Genomic DNA, 22,077 nt, shown 5'->3' with positions numbered 1-22,077 from the left:
GGAGGGGACTTGGCCCTTCATTTTAAGAATTTTAACTCCCCTTCACCCAAGGATGCTTTGTACCAAGTTTGGTTAAAATTGGCCCAGTGGTTCTTGAGAAGAAGTCGAAAATGTGAAAAGTTTACAGACGGACAGACGGACGGACGACGGACAAAATGTGATCAGAAAAGCTCACTTGAGCCTTCGGCTCAGGTGAGCTAAAAACGATATACATTAAACACAAACACACATCTGACCAATTATTGACATATACAGTAGCCGCATCGTTATTCTTTACAATTCTATCGTGTCCTATCGTGCGTGTATCCTATCGTATCGTGCGTGTATCCTATCGTGTCCTATCGTATCGTGTTTTCCGTTTATCGTGTTTTGCGTTTTCTATCGTGTTTTCCGTTTATCGTGTTTTGCGTTTATCGTGTAGATCGTTTATCAGGTTCTATCGTGTATCGTGTTTTGCGTTTATCGTGTATATTCGGAAACCCTCGCTTTTTATCTTTACTATAGAAAGAAACTACTGAGTTATTCCGAGTTTCTTTTTCGTTTTGTTAACTAAAATAAGATTACTTCCACCGAAAAAGAGAAAAGAAAGTTTTATCCCTTTCTTTATTATCATTAAAAGAAAGATTAAAGCGTAGAACGAAAGGAATAAATAAATAGCGTAATTCATGGGTAAATAAAAAAAAATAATTATTAAATAAATAAATAAATAAATAAAATAATTATATCATAGTAAACCAGATGGTGATTGTCAAAATTTAAACAGTAATTCTATTTTTCGGAAATGATATTATAATCGATCATCTGGTCTATTTTTTTTTTAAATAATTTTATCGAATTGTATGATTTATTTTGTCAAAATTAAATATTATTAATATGATTTTCTTAAATGAATCACTTACCGGAGAAAGATTTTTGGTAAGCTACGGTGTATGCGTACCCAAAAAGCAAATAAATAAATAATAAGCAGGACATTGATATTCTTTTTTTTCCTTGTTTAATATTAGTAATATGTTTACGCCTCTGATCTGCATGTATGCACAATTATTTAAAGTCTTGATGTTACAAAAATAATAAAACATAAGACATTGATCCAGATGATTTTAACACCGAATTTGGCCGTATATGTTCAATTTTTAAATTTATCTTATATCACTATTCAAGTAGGTAATTGTAAATTCCTTGTGATATATGTCCGAATTAATAAAAAAAATCAAAATTATAAAACATAATGCATGAAAATATTCTACCTAATTTATCACACCATGGCTGCTACTATAAAATAGAAGTTTTCATTAATTTTATCTGGCATTAGATAACCTAAAAATAATATATACAGGGAAAAACATGATGTTTTTTAACAGCTTACCTTTTCGGCGTGGAAATAAAAATGAAAATTTAATCCACCGGGGTATCAAATCGAAGACCTTTCCTTACCAGAAAAATGACACGTACATGTATTTATACCTTTCTTATCAGCACACTGCCTTCCTGTGCGGTCAACACCCCCTCCCTCTTCTCCCCTAACTGACACCTCGGCCTGTGTGTGTGATCACCGTCAACATACCTGTACTGATTTCTCACCTGGGGTCAATTAGTAACTTAGAATACTGCCTGTCTCTAATGAAACGCATCATTCTACTTAATTTCGGGATTTTCTTTCTAACTTGTGTGAACAAACTTATCAAGGATTTAATTCAAAATATATTAAATAATTGTATAATTTATGGATTAAAAAAGTCATTTCATTGCTTCAATTTTAAATCAAAATTCAAATAAATCAATTTAAAGAAATGAAGTTTAACTCAATCCGCTGATTTATTTCATTTTGTACAATGTTTCCATTATGTTAATGTAAGTTAATAAGTCTTTTAATTAATTTAAAAAAGTACTGCACTTATGGTACATGAACTTTTGGATCATCGGGTTTTCTGCGTAATACGGACAAAATTAATTCTAGGAAACAATTTCATTAATCGTAGAAACGGATGAAATAGTTCTAACATTCTAAACTATGAAAAATTAGCTTGCATTATTTTTTTACGGTATCTTTCTATAATAATAAAACAAAAGAAGTCGTCTTATTCCGCCGTGACCATGCAATACAAGTAAATACACGGAATCAATTTATAGTATAAATCTATCATTCCATACGCATATAGCTTTATTTATGAATTCAATGTTATATTTGGTTATTTGTTTAGATCATTATCTAATTTTAAATTGGTAACGGACTTTCAACATCCCGCCCTTCGAATATGCCTCATATAAGATTACCTACCGGGTAAGTCTAAAATAATTTTCAGGGTTTAATAATTCATTTGCCGACTTAAGGTCAAGATTTAGTAAATGAAAGGTGCCTACAGATTTATCAAATTTGAGAAATGAATTCCTTTATTGATGCTTTACAACTTTAGCTTGGTCAAATAGGGTGTTTCGGGGCATAATTTGTAGGTGAACAAGATGAAAAACTGTATTTTAAACTGTCATTTTCAATGAAAAATTAAGAAAACCAGTCAGGAATACGGGAGTTTTTTTCGTATTTGGCAAAGGAAATGTATCCAGATTGCCTACAGTCTCTCAGAAAACGGTAATTAGTATGTTCATGGCCTCTTCTTTAAATCAATATCAAATTTAATAAAGGTATCCGGTTTACTTTACATATGATTTCAAATTGAATGACATGAAAATACCTTATTTTCTATATAATTCTGCTAAAGCCGTAAAGTACGGGAAAAAGAAAGTTGAAATTGATTATGACGTCATAATGGATCTAGCACCAAAAAATTAGTCTGAAGTTATTTAGTAGATCTTGACCTTAAACCTATTTTTTGTTATTCTTAATAACAGTACACACAAAATTTAATAGCAATTATTTATAATCATTTAGTCGGAAAAGTCGCATTTCAGTGTTTTAATATTTGTGAATTAATTTTTGTGTTTGGTATTGTTTAGTAAAAAACTACTGAATCATTCTACGTTCATTATATAGTTAATACCAGTTTTTACGTATGTGATACATAAATGTTTACATGTACATAAGTGAACGTACATATACACTGTACAAGTAAAAAACTATTTAATCATTCTATGTTCGTTATATAGTTAATACGAGTTTTTACGTATGTGATATATAAATGTTTACATGTTCATAAGTGAACGTACATGTGAACGTACACGTACACTGTACAAGTAAAAAACTATTTAATCATTCTATGTTCGTTAATTAGTACGAGGTTCTACGTATGTGATATACAAGTGAACGTACATGTACACTGTACAAGTAAAAAACTATTTAATCATTCTATGTTCGTTAATTAATACAGGTTCTACGTATGTGATATATAAATGTTTACATGTTCATAAGTGAACGTACATGTACACTGTGCAAGTAAAAAACTATTTAATCATTCTATGATCGTTAATTAATACGAGTTTTTACGTATGTGATACATAAATGTTTACATGTACATAAGTGAACGTACATGTACACTGTACAAGTAAAAAACTATTTAATCATTCTATGTTCGTTAATTAATACGAGGTTCTACGTATGTGATATATAAATGTTTACATGTTCATAAGTGAATGTACATGTACACTGTACAAGTAAAAAACTATTTAATCATTCTATGTTCGTTAATTAACACGAGGTTCTACGTATGTGATATACAAGTGAACGTACATGTACACTGTACATGTGCAGTTGTAGCAGATTCATATTCTGTTGACACAGTTTACATGAATTATTGCAGTGAGCCATTATATTAAAAATTACTAAGATTTCTATTCAGGAAATTAATTTTCGTGAACTATTGAGATCTTGATAGATCTATCATGTTAAATTTTTTAATTTTGTTAAAGCCGTTTTCTTTGAACCTTTCTTTCGGCTGGTCTTCTACTTGTATTTTTTCTAAAATTTTAATATTTAATTGCGATTTTTGGATACATCGCAGATTGTAAGCTTTAAACATTAAAAACAAATATTTAATTTATTGCGTAAATTTCTTCCGTGAAATAACTTAGTACTTGTAGATAAATTTATTAGATAGAAAATTCAAATGTATATTTTTTCATAAATATATAAATCTATTTATCGAGTTTCATCAATCTATAATAGTACCCGTGAGAAACGGTACATAATTATGTAAGGTAATTTTGTGCAACAATCAGATGTATGGTAAAATATCCATAACAAAACGATTCATAGTTCAACCTTAAGATGAGAATTTCGACATTTACACAGATAACCGTACATTCACACCTTTGAGTAGAAATTGAAAAAAAATTACAGTCTCCATTTCATAATAATCCATTCAATCATTGTCATTTTTTTAATATATAAATAAACAAACAACTTTTGTAAAATTACCACAGTGATCTCAAGTTATCTTTTATTATAATAATTAAATGTACTTTATAATATAGATTTGAAGCCTTGCAAATGTTTAAATTAAAATATTGCAGTAACTATATACACAAAATAATCTCTTCGTCTTGTCAGAAAACGTTCCGCATTTTGAAATAATCCTATCAGGTTTTGCGTTTATCCTATCGTGAAGATCGTTTATCAGGTCTATCGTGTTTTGCGTTTATCGTGTTTTGCGTGTATCGTGTTTTGCGTTTATCGTGTTTTGCGTTTATCCAATCGTGCGTGTATCCTGTCCTATCGTGCGCGTATCCTATCGTGTCGTGCGTGTATCCTATCGTATCGTGTATCCTGTAAAGAATAACGATGCGGGTACTGTACTTTTTTTTCCAAAATAATTCATAACAAAAGTAATTAAATGTAAATATTTAAAAAATACCTTAAAATCATCAGTCTCCTGTTCTTTTTTGATTTCATCTTCTTGATGTTTACAATTTAAAGTCTGGTGGTTTGACAGAAATGATTCAGCAGTAACAGGGCGCAGGTGTCCTCTGAATGATTCGTGTACAGTCATGTAAATCATTTTGTATTGTTCCTACAACAAGATTATTATTGATTGTACACTAGATTCGTAGGGAAATTAGGATGGAATGATATAGAAAACATAAAAAAATTAATGATGATTCAAAATCACTCTCCTTAGATAATATAGTTAACAAGATTTCAATCATCAAATTCCTGATTTTATATTTCAAGAGTAACAAATTGTATAAAAAAAATTATATTCACTTGCCTCTCCTTGTACCATGTTCATTCTGTCATGGCGCATTTGAGTGACATATTCAGACACATTTACAGATCTTGATGTCAAACCGTTCCGGTAGAGAGCGTCTAAAGCTATGAATGTACCTGTTCTTCCTAATCCAGCACTAAAAGTAATATTACAATTCTCTCTGACATTATACCGGTAAACGTTTTTAACAATAAATACTCCTTTATGAAAAAGAGTCTTTGAAAGTATCATCAAATTATATTAAGTGGTATATGAGGAGTTGTGGAGAAGAGAGTGATACCCCTAAGCGTAACAGACGGGCGGGAGGACGTACAGACGGACGTATAGACGGACAGATTGAAGGAAAGACGGAATCCCGATCACGACAAACATGTACCTTCACACTTTTCAAGAGGAGTTAAATAAGGAGACTAAGTTAACAAAATTATATACATAATTATACATTTATCTGAGAAGTGACTTTTCAGCTTTTAAATTCACTAAGGGTTGCGACAAACCGAGGTAATTTTTTAGATGATAAAAAAATTCTATTTTTATGATAAATTATGATAAATCGGGAAATAGATGAAGATTGTTTACCTGCAATGGACAACTATTTTACTGTTATCTGGAGATTCTGCAAAAACTCTCTGTACATGCCGATGGAACACCACAAGATTTATAGCCTCGGGAACACCGTGGTCTGGCCATTGTGTGTAATGAAACATCCACACGTCTTTTTCTTCTTTACCCTTAAATGAATGAAGGATATGGAGATAACGAACAGTAAATAATATCGAAGTCCATAAGACAATACAAAATAGGAACAGAGCAAACACGGACCTCCAACACGGACCACCAAAACATCAGAGGTGGGATCAGATGCCATGGAGGAGTAAGCATCCCCTGCTGACCGGTCACACCCGCCGTGTGCTCCTTGTCATGATCGGGAAATAACGGAAAAATCTGTCGTCAATTCAGTGTAAAAATAATGGATTAACAGAGTGAAGTAAAGATCAGGGTCCGCCGTCATAAAACATACTTAAGTTTGAGAATGCTCTCAAGCCTGAGAATTTTCTCAAATCCAAAATTTTCAGACTCAGCGGCCGTCATAAAAAAGTTGAGAAAAATAAAGTTTCCTTAAACTCTTTTATTCTCAAATTCTCAGCTGAGTAATTATCAATAGTTGAGTTGAGAATATTTTTGAGAATTCTCAAAGTTTAATGACGGCGGACCCTGAATTGAGAGAGAGAGAGAGAGAGAGAGAGAGAGAGAGAGAGAGAGAGAGAGAGAGGTGATAAAAAATTAAAAACTTCGAGATTTATATTTCTATCACTTTCAACTTACAATTGTATCTTGCAGTCTCAGATGTCTTTTAATGTAGTTTGAATACGTCTTCTCCTCTTGGTTTCGAATTGCAAAATTGCCATTTTGGATTTTGTCGTGGCAATCTGGCCAATATTGTTGACACTTTTTCTACATAAAAGAGGTTCATGCAAAGTGACTTATTCTGCAGGTAACTAAAATTAACCAAAAATTGAAAAGAAAGGATAAAATTCAGGTTTATAAAATTAGCAGTTAAGTAATCAAAAATACTCAAAAAAGTATCTCTGAATCCACAAAATTATGTAAATTTATCCACAGTATTTCTTTAAAGTTAAAGATTAAAGTTAATCATATTATATAGGGAAAATTGTCAAATCTCCAATATTTTTGCAGAAAAAGCGAATTGGAATATCAGCAATGCATTTTGTAATTGCAAATTGATCAACAAATATATTTTAGGTTAAAAAACGATAGGTATCCAGGCATTTAGAGAAATTGTCATGATTTTTATACTTATTTGGTATTTATTGTCTTCTATTTCCGTCATGTATTCTATAATACATAGTGTAAAAGGCTTTTGCTATCATTGCAAGACACCACAAATCACTTCTTATTTCATATCATGCTAATAAGCATTGGTATCTAAGCCTGGATTCAAAGAAATCTTATTTCAGTAAAAATGTATTATTTTTTTCCCTTATATAGGGCACAAATGTCAACTTTTATAAGACCTTTTCTAAGGCTTCCAAAAAACCTTGAATCTTATAAAGACGAATAAAATGAAAATTGTTGCATGAAAAAAATTCATTTTCAAGCTTCATTTTGATGCATTTCAAATTAAATATTAATTTTTGGAGTTATCCTTCCTGGCTGAGGATCGGATATCCTTAACCATACTCGTAAATAGAACAGAAAGGATAAATTAATTCGTAAAATATGAAATTTACCTGTTTTCCTTCTTTTAGATTTGTTAGACAAACAATAACATTAACATATTCCTGCCATATCATTGCCCAAAAATCAGCCACCGTTTCCTTTTTTGGACCTATAGAGATAAAATTTTATATGATGGAGTGCAAAAACATTGTGTTTTACCCTAGTCCATTATATAACTCCATCATAAATTGTATCTAAAAAAGATAAATGCTTGTTCCTATAAAGAAACCATTTATTTTTAGATACTTTAAAGCCGCTTAATCCGAAACAGGCACAAATTATCTAACTCAATAAAAATACGTCATTACATAGAAAATATATAAAAATAAATCATAAGATTGATTAACTAGTTTATTACAACAATCCTTACAAGGAAAACATAAAAAACCTTATTGAAATACAAAAGTTCTTGACTGGAAGTTAATATCTGTTGTGAAGTCACCTTTGAAAAAATAGGTTTATCGGTTATATTTAATTATAAAGATAATTCAAACCCGTGTATTTTTTTCTATTAGTAGAAGCCATAGAAGTCATAATATATCTTTTAAAAATTAAGGAATTAATTGAATATAATCCATAGTAATTTTTATATTAATATGCATATTTAAAGAATAAAGGAAAATCAGATATTTTTTTAAAAGGAAGATTAGTAACGAAAATAATTGGCTAAAATATTGTCCGTGTACAGGTATAAGTAGTGTAAAAAATGCTCGGGTTTGTTCTTCATGAGATATAAGCGATAAATTTGATTTTTCGAAGGTGATTTCACGCGATATCAACATAGGATTATTATACCCCCCGCTTGAAAAGTGAAAGGGTATATAGTAATCGGTATTTCCGTCCGTCCGTCTGTTACGCTTTGGGGTACCCATCTCTTATCCGCAACTCCTCTCATACCACTGAAGGAAATTTAATGAAACTTTCACAGAATCTTTATTACATATTGCCATTGTGCACCTCCTATTTTACTTTTTGATCTGACATATATTTTGCATTTTCCAAAGCAAAACATGGACCTGGCATTATATTCATATGGGAGGCATGGGGTATCATTTAGTGAGCTCATTGCTCACAGTATCTCTAGTTTTTTTGTGTGATCTAACAAAAATTATTTTTTAACTTTTGAATTTTGATATCTTTTAAAAGAAAAAGACTTTAAGGATATAATTTGACAAAAGTTGAAACAATTTATGGACAATTATTTTTCCAAGAAGAAAAACGAATATATTTTTTTCGCGATTAGAATCGGACCAAGCGACTTTAAAAATAAAATCTGGTTACGCATTACAGAACAATTGCACATATTACATTTGGAATTTATTATTTAAAAACTGAACATGCTAAAGGTAACATTTTTTTTGAATGCACGTGTTTACCATTACAATAAATAAACAATTTTTACTTTTACCTTGTGTAGCTATATATCTCTGCTCCCCTGATATATCCTTAAAAAATAAAATAAAAAAAATGAAAAGAAAAAACAGAGTATTTTTAAAACGAGGCTAAATTTTGAAAAATCTGAAAATATTTCAAAATAATACAAAAAATTAAAGAAAAACATTTTTTTTTAATGCCAAATGTAGCATTTAATTGTCCAGTCTTTTTCAGCCTTTTTCTTTCAGAATTTTCTCAGATTATTTAAACGAATATTGTAAATATGTATGTTATAAAGTTTCAACTAGATAAATGATAGTTAATTTAATATAACATACTTTAAAAAGCAATGAAAATAAACTAAATAAACACCTTTATGTAGTTGGCATTAATATAATCAGATCGCATGTTTTCCACTTGAAGCTTAACTCGGGAATGGTCATCTAAAAGAAACAATGTAAAGAAAATATGATATTTAATATTTCTAAAATACAAAAGTGTTAAAAATATCATTTTTCTTAATTTTGTTTTCAGTTGAAGTTCTATTAATCGCATTTCAATGTCACAATAAATATATAGTTATATTGTAAATATAAATTTATGTACTCAGTATTTTCTGACACAATTTTTTTTTGTCAACATCACATATTTTTTGTTGGTTATTTAAGAAAACATTTTTTCCTTGTTTCTTTTTTCCATTTGACACCTATTCTTAAAGGGCACTTACACGGAAATGTTGTTTTATATCTGTTTTTTATTTTGTTTTCATCCCTTTTTCCAGCATCACATAAATGTAATTCTCCGTTTGGAATTTGCTATAAAAAAGGAAAATGCATAAAATATCTTCATGAAAAATGAATACCCTAACAACTGGGCACGCTTTTCATATTCTTTTGCCATATGAATTGTTTAATTTTTAATTTTTTAATTTTGTTTTTTACAATTGTGAATCAATTTTTGGACTGTATTGAATCAAAGTTTTGTTTATTTCATTTTTCAAAATCTTATAATTATGTTTTTTTTTTTAAATTTTAATAAAAAATGTGCCTGTTCATAGGTAGATTACTACCAAAATTAAATAAAACAAATTTTAGATTTAATAGCCTTCTTAATTTCCAAGAAATATTCAATTGTATAATTTCGAAGCAAATCAAAGTATTTTTTTTACTATTAAAAGATAAACAACAGATAACAATTGTACAATATTACTATAGTTACATGTAATTATAATTTACTTTTGTAAATAATACTTAAGAGATGTGGAGCTTGAGATAATATAATTTAGATTTACAAATAATCATAACCAATGTTGTCTTCAAATACCATACCTCATACTCTGCTTTGAAACTTGTATCATTCTCAAACATTTCCTCTATGGTCTTTGAGAGGTCCCCTATAGAAATGTTCTTTGTCTCTGCTTCTGACTTAGCAATGTCATTTTCGTACGAATGAAATTCTGTATTTTTGCCTCCTGTCAAAATGATCATATATTTTTGTATGATAATAATTCCAATTTCAACCAACTATTTGTATTCTGAAATGAGTTTTTCTATTATATATTAAAATACGATAATGCAATAAATTTAAGAGTGTTTGAAATCTTAACAGACATTCATAGTATTTATAGTATTATAGAATTGTACATATATAAATTTCTTATTTTCATGAAGTAAGACATCCTAATGTTTGAGTTAATTTTGCCTCAGAGAAGACAAGAATAACTTTAAGGTTATTTATCTAACCACTTACCAGTTAACTCTTTCTTGGAAGAAAAGACAGCGTTTAAATGTCCAAAATCATGTATATTTTTAAAAAGTCTATTTCTTCTGCAGAGAAGAGAGAAAAACATTATAGTATGAACTATATAAGATTTTGTTACATATGTAGCAGGAAAGTGCATAAGAAGAGTAAATATTTATGAGAAATTTATATACTGTAATTAATCCTAAATACCTACCGTTTCACTATTATAACAGTCATGATTATGATTATCACCAGCAGGAGAAAAAGAACAACAATCCCAATGATGAGAGGCTGTGGTTTTTCCTTTGTTGGTTCTGCAATACATATTTTTTATTTATATAACTACAAGTAATAATTTAATCGTAGAAAATGACAAAACTTCTCCTGTTTTTAATCTTTTGCTATTTTTATTTTCATTGTGATATAAAACCAATAAGCAATTACTAAGAAATCGAAAATTTTCGTGGGGGTTAATTTATGTTGTTTTCGAGGTATGAAGAGACCCACGAATTTATGTCCACCACGAAAAAATGTTACATACATAAATGAAAAAAAGTTCTCCATCCACAAAATCAAATTCCAATGAACCAACTTGAAGGGTCCCTCCCCCAAACCACGAAGATTTGACCACATGAAAATATGTGATTTTACAGTAAATAAAGCCTTGATTATCCGGTAATTTTATTTTCATCCAAATCATCCAATATTTTAAGTAGAAATTAATTTTTTTCTTACAGATTTTTAGAAATTAAGAATTAAGTAGTTTTTATGAATTGGTCAAAGATGACATCATTAAAAGGAAACGGTTGAATAAATTGCTTTTCTTATATTTCAAGGAAATTTACCTCAATCTTATAACCATGTGCCAAGTTGATAGACAATAAAATAAAAGGTAAAAAGATTCCCAAATCGACCCAAAAACTTTCCTAAATAAGTTCAAACTTATTCATTTTGTTTTTCTTTTTTCATTAAAATTTTTATCATCGCATCGTTTCGTGAATTTTTATTGACAGAACTAAAAATAAACAATGATACGAAGAAAAAAACTGTTGAATTTTCGGGACGCGCTGTCCCTTCTCAGGACAAAGAAAAAAGTTAAAAAGTCACGAGAACAAAGGAAAAAGAGAAACAAAAATCAACTAGCACTACCACTAACTTACCAAAAACTAAAATTAACAATCTTACATGTTGAACTGGAAAGTTTATAATCAATAGTAAAGAAAGAAATCCAGACCGCTATGGAATACGTCTGGCCTGTGTCGGGTGTACTCTGGTGAAGTGCGATATAATTGATTGATTTAATTAATTAATTACGACAATCAGTAAATCGTACATTATTTCATTCTCTCAAAATGGCGTAACCATATATGATAAACAGATACTAAAGAAAGATAATGTAGAAGGGATATTTCAACATATGAATTTTGATCTATTATAAATTTGGAAATGTTTAAGGACTATTTATTGGAAAAAAAGAAATAATAAACATTATCGCATGCAATAAATAGGTAAGTGGGTTGTTCTAGAGGTGTGTTTCCCAAACGTCTACTGGACAAAACAAACATCTAATTATCACACTCAATTAAAGGGCCTTCTAGGGGGTACAGGTAGAGTTCACCATACTGTGTTTATTAAAGAAGGAATTCTACAATGTATATTTTCATAAATAATTTATAGCAATTAAAAGCACCGCTTATCTGGATTTTCTCGACATGTTTTATTAGATTTTAGTATCGAGCATTAATTAATGGCAAACTTCATCTCTAAAGGCAAAATAGGCTGAGTCTGCTGCCCAATCCTATTTTCTTTTACACCCGTGAATAAAATATTGTTTTACTTAAAATGTAAAGGACCTTATTTGCAATTAAAACAATTTTTTTTCAAAGATTGTCTTTAAAAATTTATGAAATATTTTTCATAATAGTGTCTTAAAGATCGGTTAAAATCCTTTTTTATATGTAAGTAGCTTTCTTTCTTTAACAGGAATATCTTAAACTGAAAAAATCTCTCAACCACACATTTATGTCATTTTTTTCAATATATATTAATTATTCAATAAAAATGAATTTTGCTTTAGATACTTTGTAAAATAAAGTTTAAATCGCTATTTCAAAGCAATGATTTTATAATCAATATTATACCAATAGTTAATTTCAAAATCTTTATTAATTTTCATCATAAAGCTTTAATCTAACAATAATTCATTTTGGTAAACATGTTCCAAGAAGTGTACAAGAAAACATTGATATAACCAAAAATTGTCGCCCAGGAAATAAATAAACTTAACAATGGATATGAGTCTTGATCATCAAACTGCTTCGATATGCGTAAAAAAGGCATGCGTCTAAATGATCGAGACGATAGTCGAGAATATTTTGAAAACTTATAGTCGGATGAAAATCGAACAAAAACAATACCCATATAAACTTTATCAATTATCAAATAAATGTTTGCTGCATTAAATATAAATTGAAACCATACACATGTATCACCTAAATTCAAAAATGTTTTTCACTTTAAGAATATAAAACACACACTGTGTACAAGGGACTTGTCGTTTTTTCGATAGTAAATGATAAGTAACTTTATATATTAAATATGAAAAATATATATATATTTATTCACTTTATGGAAATAAATATATTATCCATCTCGTAATTTGTAAAGGGAAAGAACATTCTGATTAACGATCTTTTTGATATTTAGAAAGCTTTAATTCTGAATAACTTCTCCCATCTCAATCCCCATACACCAACACTTAAACTTATATGTATAGAGCAGCCCGGTGCTCCGTGCTGCAAAAAAGGAATTTTTAAATAAAAAAAACTTTTTTTAAAGAATTTTAACCAACCCCCACCCTTAGCAACCCCACATCCCAGATTAAATAGGATTTTTGACAATATTCTTAAAGATAATTTGTCAAAAATTATATTATACGTCTTGTGTAGTAATGTTTCTTTTTCGAATTTTAAACGTCTTTTTAAATAAAAATATTTTTATATGAAGAAATATTTGTTAAGTGCTTTTAATTACATATGGCAAGTATTAAATCTTAAGTTTATATATACCACGTTATATACCACGAAACATGCCCGTTACTATCGAAAGAACGTTTTCAGAGATTCAACAGCCACTGATTTTTTGCGGATGAAGAAAAGAGACCATTCTTCGGAGATCCCTGATAGTGTTGGTTTTTAAAATAGATTTAGGATTCTATTTCATTTTGTAAGGCAAACCTTATTTGTAAATATTTTTTTCTTTCAATAAAAGTGATGGTATAAAATCATGCATATACGTAGATTGTTTACCTCTCATTCAAGGTACCGATGTTTAGCCGGCGCCATTTTGAAGCACAGGTCCTAGGGTTTTAACCTCAGCGGAAATTACATAATACAGGTCAACAATTCCAATTTGTATACTTAAATTCTGTTGACATAATGCAAGCAATGCACACGATAGCACCAATACATATTAGATATGTCGTAAAAAATGATTTAGACATCATTTTTAACACTTGTGGTTGAAGCGGACTTATGCTAAGTGAGGTAAAAATTTTGTTCAGATTATAATTCTTACCTGTCTGATCATTTCATCGTCAGCAATTGTAAAATATGACAAAGAGCTAACTTTATAAAAAGCTTATATAACTTTTATATTATAAAACTTTTCTAACGATCTTTGGTGCAACAAGGGAGAAAATCTTGTGAAATACTCAAGGAAAATAAAAGGGGTCAACTCAAGGACCATAACTAATTTAGGCCGTTTGACGATATCAACTTATAAGAAATAAAGAAGTAAGCCATATTAAGTAGAAGCAACAACTAGAATCAAATACCTGTAGTTTTGTGGGGGAAAATAAAATAAACATTAAGCATATCCATTATACATACTCAATTCATGGCAGGTAACACCCTTGTAGTTGCTTTGACAACCATTTGGACATTCTCCATTAGTATTGCTACACATTTCATTATTGCTGCAATGGCCACTGCAGTTTTTAAGACAATTTTCTCCAAATGTGCCAACTGAACATTCTACAGAATTTTAAATGATTCTTAAAAAATAATGCATCACGTAGTATTAGAACTTAAAATACAATTAAGATGATTTATATTAAGTAAATGAACACCTTCACTTGTTTTTCAAAATCAATAAAAGATAAGAAGTAGCACCTGTCGAACAGTCTAATCCTTTCCATCCTTGTTTACATATACATTTCCCATAGACATGATCACACTTGGCATCTTTACAATTTTCGGAGCAAATATACGAACAGTTTTGACCATACCGACCAGGACTACAAGCTAATCAATGTAAGAAAAGAACGATGAGATTTAACGTTTATTATTTTATCAAAAAATGACACGAATCTGAAAATATGTTTTACCAAACTGAAGATATTTTAGAAAAAAACATTATTTTATTATTTTGTATTGAACACTGTCTAACAAATAAATCACATAATTAAAGGCCGACTTTCCCAGGCTCCAAAATTTACACCCTCTCCCATATATATTGATTAAAAGTCGATTTGAGGTCGTCCCTGTGTTTGTTTTCTTTAAAGTGGACGTGGATGCTTTGTAATCTGTGTTTTAAAAATATAAAAGTAATTTTAAACTTACAAGAACTACATTTTTCTCCATAATACCCTGGATTGCATCCATTGTTACATATACCGTCGACATAGTTACAAGTTTCATTGTTGGCACATTGTCCGCTACAAGTTTGTTTGCAGTTCCCATATGTACCCTCTGCACATCCTATAAAATCAGAGCAAAACAAAAATACTCGACTTCAGGTTCTTTACATGTTTACATTTGATACAGAAAAAAAAGATTTTGATTTTTCTGCAGCATTTGCCATTTGCGTCAATTTCTTTCAGGAAAAATACTGGTACGTCTGGCAATATTGCTTCTGTTACTTCTATTTCAACTATATTTTGAATTGAAGCATTTTTTTTTCAATTTAGCGATAATAAGAATAAACATGTTTTATATAAAGTGTTTATATTATAATCGTCTTAGAGAGAAGAAAACAGAGCAACTGACACAGATTTAGTAAAGCACCATCATTTTACTATATTTTATCTCGCAGCCTTCAAAACATTCTACGTATTATGAATAAACCTAACTGTCTTCTTATGTAACTTTATTCTAAATTCTTGCCATTTAAGGGCCGAATTATAGCTTATTTGAAAACAAAAAGACTCACTTTTATCGCATAGAAATCCTTGAAAACCAGCTTTGCACCCATTATTGCATCTGCCATCTATATTGCTACACGTTTCATTATTCAAACAATTTCTACTGCAGTTGCCTGTACAATCCTCACCAAAGGTACCAACAGGGCACTCTTTTAAGAGAAAGATCGTCTTCCGTGCAAATGATTTTAGTTTCATGACAATTTTTAAAAGTTTTATAACAAATTTGGGTTGTTTACATACTTTACTATATTTTGAATGCTACAGTAGATTATTACATGTAGTTAAAGACTTATATATATAAAAAAATAATTTTTATGTTCACAGTAAGAGGCAGTATCAAAAACCTTGATCACATCTTTTCCCAATATATCCAGAACTACATCCTGAATCACATACTCCCGTAGTAGCATTGCAGAAAGTCCCATTTATACAGTTGCCACTACAATTCCTTTGACATCCTGGCCCATATGTCCCTGGTGTACAAACTAAAACAAATTCGAAAAACTTTCATTATCGCTTGCAAGAGTTATTGTTTTCTTTATAGATATGAAATGTTTATTCACAGAGCATAAATCTATATGTAGATTTTTGAACTTTCGAATTGCTGAAATATAGAAAAACTATGATATACCTTGATCGCATCTTTTCCCGGTAAATCCAGGAGAACACCCGCTATCACAGAATCCTGTCACTCTGTCACAAGTGGTATCATTCTTACAGTTACCGCTACAGTTCTTAGAACATCCTGATCCGTATGTTCCCATGCTACATGCTAAGGAAAACATAGTTATTGGCACGGATGTGATCTGCATGTCACATCTAACATGGATGTGACTTGCATGTCACATCTTGTGGCCTATTTTGTGTTGATTTGCCATCTTTTTTTCTAACTTTTTCATATGAAGTTTTCATTGTCTTGTCTTACAGATACTTTTTTCTAGTCAGTTTTGGGGGATCAGACATTATTATATTTTACGTAACTGCTAATCAAAGCTTGTGAATCTGATCCCCTTCTTGTTTTGTTAAATTGTTCACATTTATACCGTCATTTTAATAAATGACATTATTCATCTCTATGAAAGTGTTTTATTTGACTTATACAAAATTAGCAAAAACAAGCTGCGGTGAGCTTGCATATAAGCATAAGAATACATAAAACATAGTTATTAAAAAGACAGTTCTCCGTATTCTTGTTTTCTATAATTTTTTACCATTAGAATTTTTGCTCATACTATACAGCATTGTATTTAACGAAGGCATATATAACATTTATCAGTCTTTTGAGCGGAGGTTAATATTCATCCAAGTCTTACTGAATATGTAATTATCAAGTCAAATGATAAGGATTTTGAATGATTCGCAAATGCTGTGACGCCACAGCTATATCAGCCTCAAGGACATACACCAATCATGCATGGCTGATATTGTTTTGCCAGAGAAAAAAAATCAAATCAAATAAATATGCTTTTTACAGATTTTATTTGATTAGAAGCACACGTGATATTTGAACATGTGATCAAATATGAGCCTGTCCGAAGATGGGAATAATAGAGAAATTGATAAAATATATTCTTTTTACTAATACATTTGTATTACTGTCTTATCAGCCCTTCTCTAATACCAGCTCTTGGGTCATCGACCCCTCTGATTGGTATTAGTATTTCGTCTTGTATCAAGCAATTTCATTGGCTGAATCATTCAGAGGAACATATAACATTTTGTATAACATAACTTGCCTACGTCACAATGAGTTACGTCAAAAACGTATTACTCCGCTTGACGTTACTTTTAAAATAATGCTCAATTTGAAGCCCTTTTACGGGGGAAATATTGTCTCATTATCTATACAGAAATTAAATTATAAGGAATGAAGCTAATTTCAACTTATGTTATCCGATATAACAAAATTTGGGGCAGTTTACGCTTTCTTATAAACCGCTTCGCGGTTTATAAAGGGTAAACTGCCCCAAGTTATGTTATATCGGATAACATAAGTTGAAATCAGCTTCATTCCTTAAATGTATAAGGATAAGGTTATGTTTAATTCTCTAAATCGCGACAAAGAAGCAAATTAGAAAAAGAAATTAATACTTATGTCACAATGTTCCCCAGTCCATCCATCAGAACAGCCGTTGTCACAGTACCCAGTCACATGATTACAAGTTCTGTTTTCTTGGCAGTTGTTTGTACAAATACCTCTACATTCCAGTCCATAATATCCCGATGGACATGCTAAAAAAATAAAACATTTCAAATTTTTAAGGTAATTTCCCCTAAACATTAATACTACACGTGTGTATTAAGATTGGGATAAAAATAAAATTGATTTAAGTCGCAATTATTGTGTTGTGTTAAAAGGTTTCAATTAAGAATTAAGAATGCAAAAACAAAATATCCAATGCCATTTTAAGTTTGTTTCTGATTGATGCAAAGGAAATACCTTCGGAGTAAAGCTTTTCAATACTTTATCTATTGAAATGTTTGAAAAACTGTATCCAAAATTATTTCTAAACTGACGTTCATCACATGTTCATTTCAGACAAATTTTAAGACCATTATTTACATACTGTATTGTTGATGAATTTTCCAGTTTCTCGATCATGAATAGAGCACGTTTTTAATCGATACTAAGGGATGCATACAACTCCATGGCACCACCTCTTGAATTCAAGAGGTCTGTGATTGCTCTATTTTGAATGTGTTGTGTTTCGAAGGACTTCTGACCCTTGATAAATGTTTGGATTTTATTTATTGATATATTTTTGTCAAATCACAAATATGTATTTAACAAAAAAAAAAATGCATTTGAAAGCGCTAAATGGCCCTGAGTGCCAAGTATAGGTCTAAAATTGAAGCCCTTCACCGGCATTCGGTGACGTCTCTGCATGAGTGAAAAATTCTCGAATGGAACGTTTAACAATATATAATCAATCAATTCAGCAACTTTTATTGTATAAAATATAAGAATGAAATAGTATCATGACGTTATAATTACTTATTTAAACTTTAAGATTGATGATATCAAAAGTTAGGAAGTCAGACATTTTTAACATATACTGAAAGGAAGAAGAAACGCATAAAAACATAATATACGAAAATATTTTGACTAGGTTGCCGAAAATTATGAAAGTTGGTCAGATCAGTATTTTGGCAATTCTGCACTAAAATCACTGGTCAAAATTATTCAACCAGGAAATATATGGCGTCAAGTGGGGAAAGTGATAAAAAGTCGAAAACACGTGCAAATTGATGATCACAATTTGTAGTGCAAAATGATGCATTAGAGTAACTGTTATAGACATCGTTTTTGCATATTTGCAGTCAGTATAACTTTCTTGTAATCATGGTATGGCTGACGTAAGTTGCATGGGGTCTAGTAATTGAACTGCACAAGTGAATAAAAAAGGCAATAACATGTTTATGTACAGTTTGTTTTTACTTTTTCAACCAAAAAAGTTTTTTTCGGTTGTCAGAGAGTAACTTAAAAGGTTTCCAACCAACCATGACGGTGACGTTTGCGCGTAACAACGTCACATCACGATAAGGCTTTTCATCATGCCACTTCGGTTATCGTCAAGGCATTATCATTAAAACAGATATTTATACAGCACGACAACCATACTCATAATTTTAATCCGAATACGGACAGAAACTTTGCTCTAATTTGTTCCGCAAGCTTGACAACTTTACGTCGAGATTTTACTCTCCCACGCGCAAGTACGCGTCGTATGCGTAATGTTTTTAACATGTTCACACTGGAAAAATGTAACCAGCGTTTGGGGGAGACTTTCTTACAAACATTCACGTGTACCAAACCAGCTAGATTCTGTAAATTCTATCGAAAATCGAAAATTTGAGAGATTCATTCGGCAGAGGATTTGTTGGCTTTAGAATGCTACAGCTACTCTTAACCATTAAGGCGATTCGAACGTGACGAAAATACGTCAACTGCGCAACGCGAAACGCCGCTATTCGATCTATGATGTTGTTAAAATGTTGTTTGTCAATTTCTTTTTTAAATTATCCGATATTGTTTAAAATTAGCCAATTTGTTAATATTGACCACGGTTATGTATCTTAGCAACAAAATTATTTATTTATTTAGCGTTTCGTATATAGCACTGATTTACGGCGTATGTAGTTTGACAGACGACAGGAAAAGAAATGTTTACAAACAATGACACGATACCGTAAACACGGGTTTAAAACAGCTAAATTAGCAAGTAAATACCAACAGGTGTCCAGTATTCTAACAGCAAGATGGGCTAAGAAGTCTGAACATCCTGATCACAATTATTTCAGTTGTAAGTTTATACTCAATTCACATTACAAATACACACCTGCGATTACGTTGAAACATGAACACTAACTGTAACATGTACGCAGGCTACGCTATACCGTATACGTACTTGGAACATTCAAAACATACATGTTTGTAAAACAAGGTACACAGTTACCCCACCAGGCATTAAACGTATAATGAAAATAAAGAGAGATACCATATACACTTAATATTTTGATAAGTTTAGTGTGTTTGAACTTGGCTTTAAAAGATGTCATTAAAAAAAATGAAAACTTTATTTGTTTTTGATATTACTAAATAAGTGAAACAAATAATATTTTTTCATATTTCTGATAAATATTCTCTGATTTATGACATATTTGAAGACAAAAAATTAATCTATAATTATTATAGAATGAAAGAATTATAGATTTTTTTGATAAAAACATAAATTATAGTACATTTTGGTCTATATTTTAAAATAAAGGGGAAGTGACTCCTCGTCAGATTCTCAAATTGGGGCCTCATATAGGGTTTTCAGTTGAAAAATAAAGTAATAGTCATCAATGAAGCATGGACATGAAGCATTTTAATTTTTTAAATATACAAAATAAATAAATAAACTATTTGATAATTTCATTATAGAATTAGAGAACAATTTATTTCCAATTCAGGGCCCAGGAATTTTTTTTACATGTAATTACAGATAAACAAGACACCAGAATACAACAAACAATGTACATGTATAATGAAGAGCAATTCTTTGATTAAGTACATTAATTGGTAGTATTAAAATTAAGTCACATGTGTATGCAAACATTAAGGTTGTTTTAGTATGAGTATATCTATAATTATCCCTGGAGGAAAAAAGAATTTTCAGAATCTACAATTTTACTGGAATTCAAAATATGAGATGACTAATTGACTATTGTAAAAACAAAAAACACCCCCCCCCCCCCCAAAAAAAAAGAAAAACAACAACAACAAAAAAAAAAAAAAAACAAAAAAAAAAAAAAAAAAAAAAAAAAAAAAAAAAAAAAAAAAAAAAAAAAAAGCAAATAAAAAAACAAACCGGAAGTACGAGTTCTTAAATTTGAAATTTCGATCCCTACTCAAATTTGACATCGGAAAGAAAAAAATCTTGTTTTCCTCATTTTTTTTCCTGATAATTCAAAAACTTGAGCGGCGGGTTTGTAAACCTAAAAATTTAAAAAATGCTGGCCTAAATATTACATGGCATACATGTAAAATGCATTTAGTTTCAATACATAAGAGGAAATTCGAACTGAGAGATTATTTTAATGTTTCTGAAGCTAATGACTATTTTATTGAATGTTTTCATATCAAATGTTCAGAATTTATAAATTATACAATGTATTTGATCATTTTATGCAAATTTTTAAGATTTATTGTGTTTATCTTTTCATAAAATGATATATATATATATTTTTTTTTTTTTGGAAAAGGCTAAAAATTGAGCAAGACCCAATGAAAGTCAGATGATTATGTCTTTCTTCCGGACTCATGGACCTACCATTTTTTTTCAAGGTTTAAAGCTTTGTATCACTGCTATTCAAAGAAAGTTAAAAGAAAAAATTCCAATTACTCTTGGTATGATTTTTTGCCCTTTTATTAATTGAAAGTCATGCTGAAAATTGCATTTTTAATAGCAGTCTGAGAAAATTCGGATTAAATTTTTTAAACATCATTTATTATTTCAATACTGTTACTTATTCTGTAGGAAGAAAATGTTATTATTTTTCATTTCCATGATATAAAAATGCGATTGAAAATAAAATCTTTTTATTTTTTTATTTTGATTATGTCCATCACTTGTTTATTTTGGGACAGCAGACAAGTTCAACACTCTCATGTTCAGAGGCCGTTGCCATGGAAACTAGCGCATTGACCCATATCAAAACTGTCATTATTCAAGACAGGAAATCCTCTAGTACCACTCTTATCATTTTTTTAAAAATCCAATTACTTTGGCGACAGGTTCTAATCACCTTAAGACTACAGTCGGAAGGTTGAATAATAATCCTATGATTGATTGATTGATTGTATATTGTTTA

General features: G+C 30.1%; 1 protein-coding gene across 1 annotated transcript in view; it reads right to left on the bottom strand.

Moving 5' to 3' along the window:
• LOC134254641 (receptor-type tyrosine-protein phosphatase alpha-like) overlaps positions 1 to 22,077 on the bottom strand; it is a 103,161-nt gene that overhangs the window by 9,178 nt on the left and 71,906 nt on the right. The window contains exons 7-23 of the mRNA XM_062737179.1: positions 16,352 to 16,492; positions 16,065 to 16,205; positions 15,729 to 15,869; positions 15,140 to 15,277; positions 14,690 to 14,821; positions 14,408 to 14,551; positions 10,732 to 10,831; positions 10,524 to 10,600; positions 10,103 to 10,245; positions 9,502 to 9,589; positions 9,147 to 9,217; positions 8,809 to 8,845; positions 7,412 to 7,509; positions 6,486 to 6,614; positions 5,739 to 5,890; positions 5,160 to 5,295; positions 4,806 to 4,961 (exon numbers count right to left, since the gene is read on the bottom strand). Of these exons, the coding sequence (XP_062593163.1) occupies positions 4,806 to 4,961; positions 5,160 to 5,295; positions 5,739 to 5,890; positions 6,486 to 6,614; positions 7,412 to 7,509; positions 8,809 to 8,845; positions 9,147 to 9,217; positions 9,502 to 9,589; positions 10,103 to 10,245; positions 10,524 to 10,600; positions 10,732 to 10,831; positions 14,408 to 14,551; positions 14,690 to 14,821; positions 15,140 to 15,277; positions 15,729 to 15,869; positions 16,065 to 16,205; positions 16,352 to 16,492 (2,024 nt within the window). The remainder of the gene's footprint in view (positions 1 to 4,805; positions 4,962 to 5,159; positions 5,296 to 5,738; positions 5,891 to 6,485; positions 6,615 to 7,411; positions 7,510 to 8,808; positions 8,846 to 9,146; positions 9,218 to 9,501; positions 9,590 to 10,102; positions 10,246 to 10,523; positions 10,601 to 10,731; positions 10,832 to 14,407; positions 14,552 to 14,689; positions 14,822 to 15,139; positions 15,278 to 15,728; positions 15,870 to 16,064; positions 16,206 to 16,351; positions 16,493 to 22,077) is intronic.

This window comes from Saccostrea cucullata, unplaced genomic scaffold (genome assembly GCF_032062105.1).
Source record: "Saccostrea cucullata isolate Sc308-1 unplaced genomic scaffold, CSIRO_AGI_Scuc_v1 ctg531, whole genome shotgun sequence".
Classification (NCBI taxonomy): domain Eukaryota; kingdom Metazoa; phylum Mollusca; class Bivalvia; order Ostreida; family Ostreidae; genus Saccostrea; species Saccostrea cuccullata.
The sequence above is the reverse complement of the archived record's forward strand: the minus strand, read 5'-3'. Positions and strand labels throughout refer to the sequence as shown.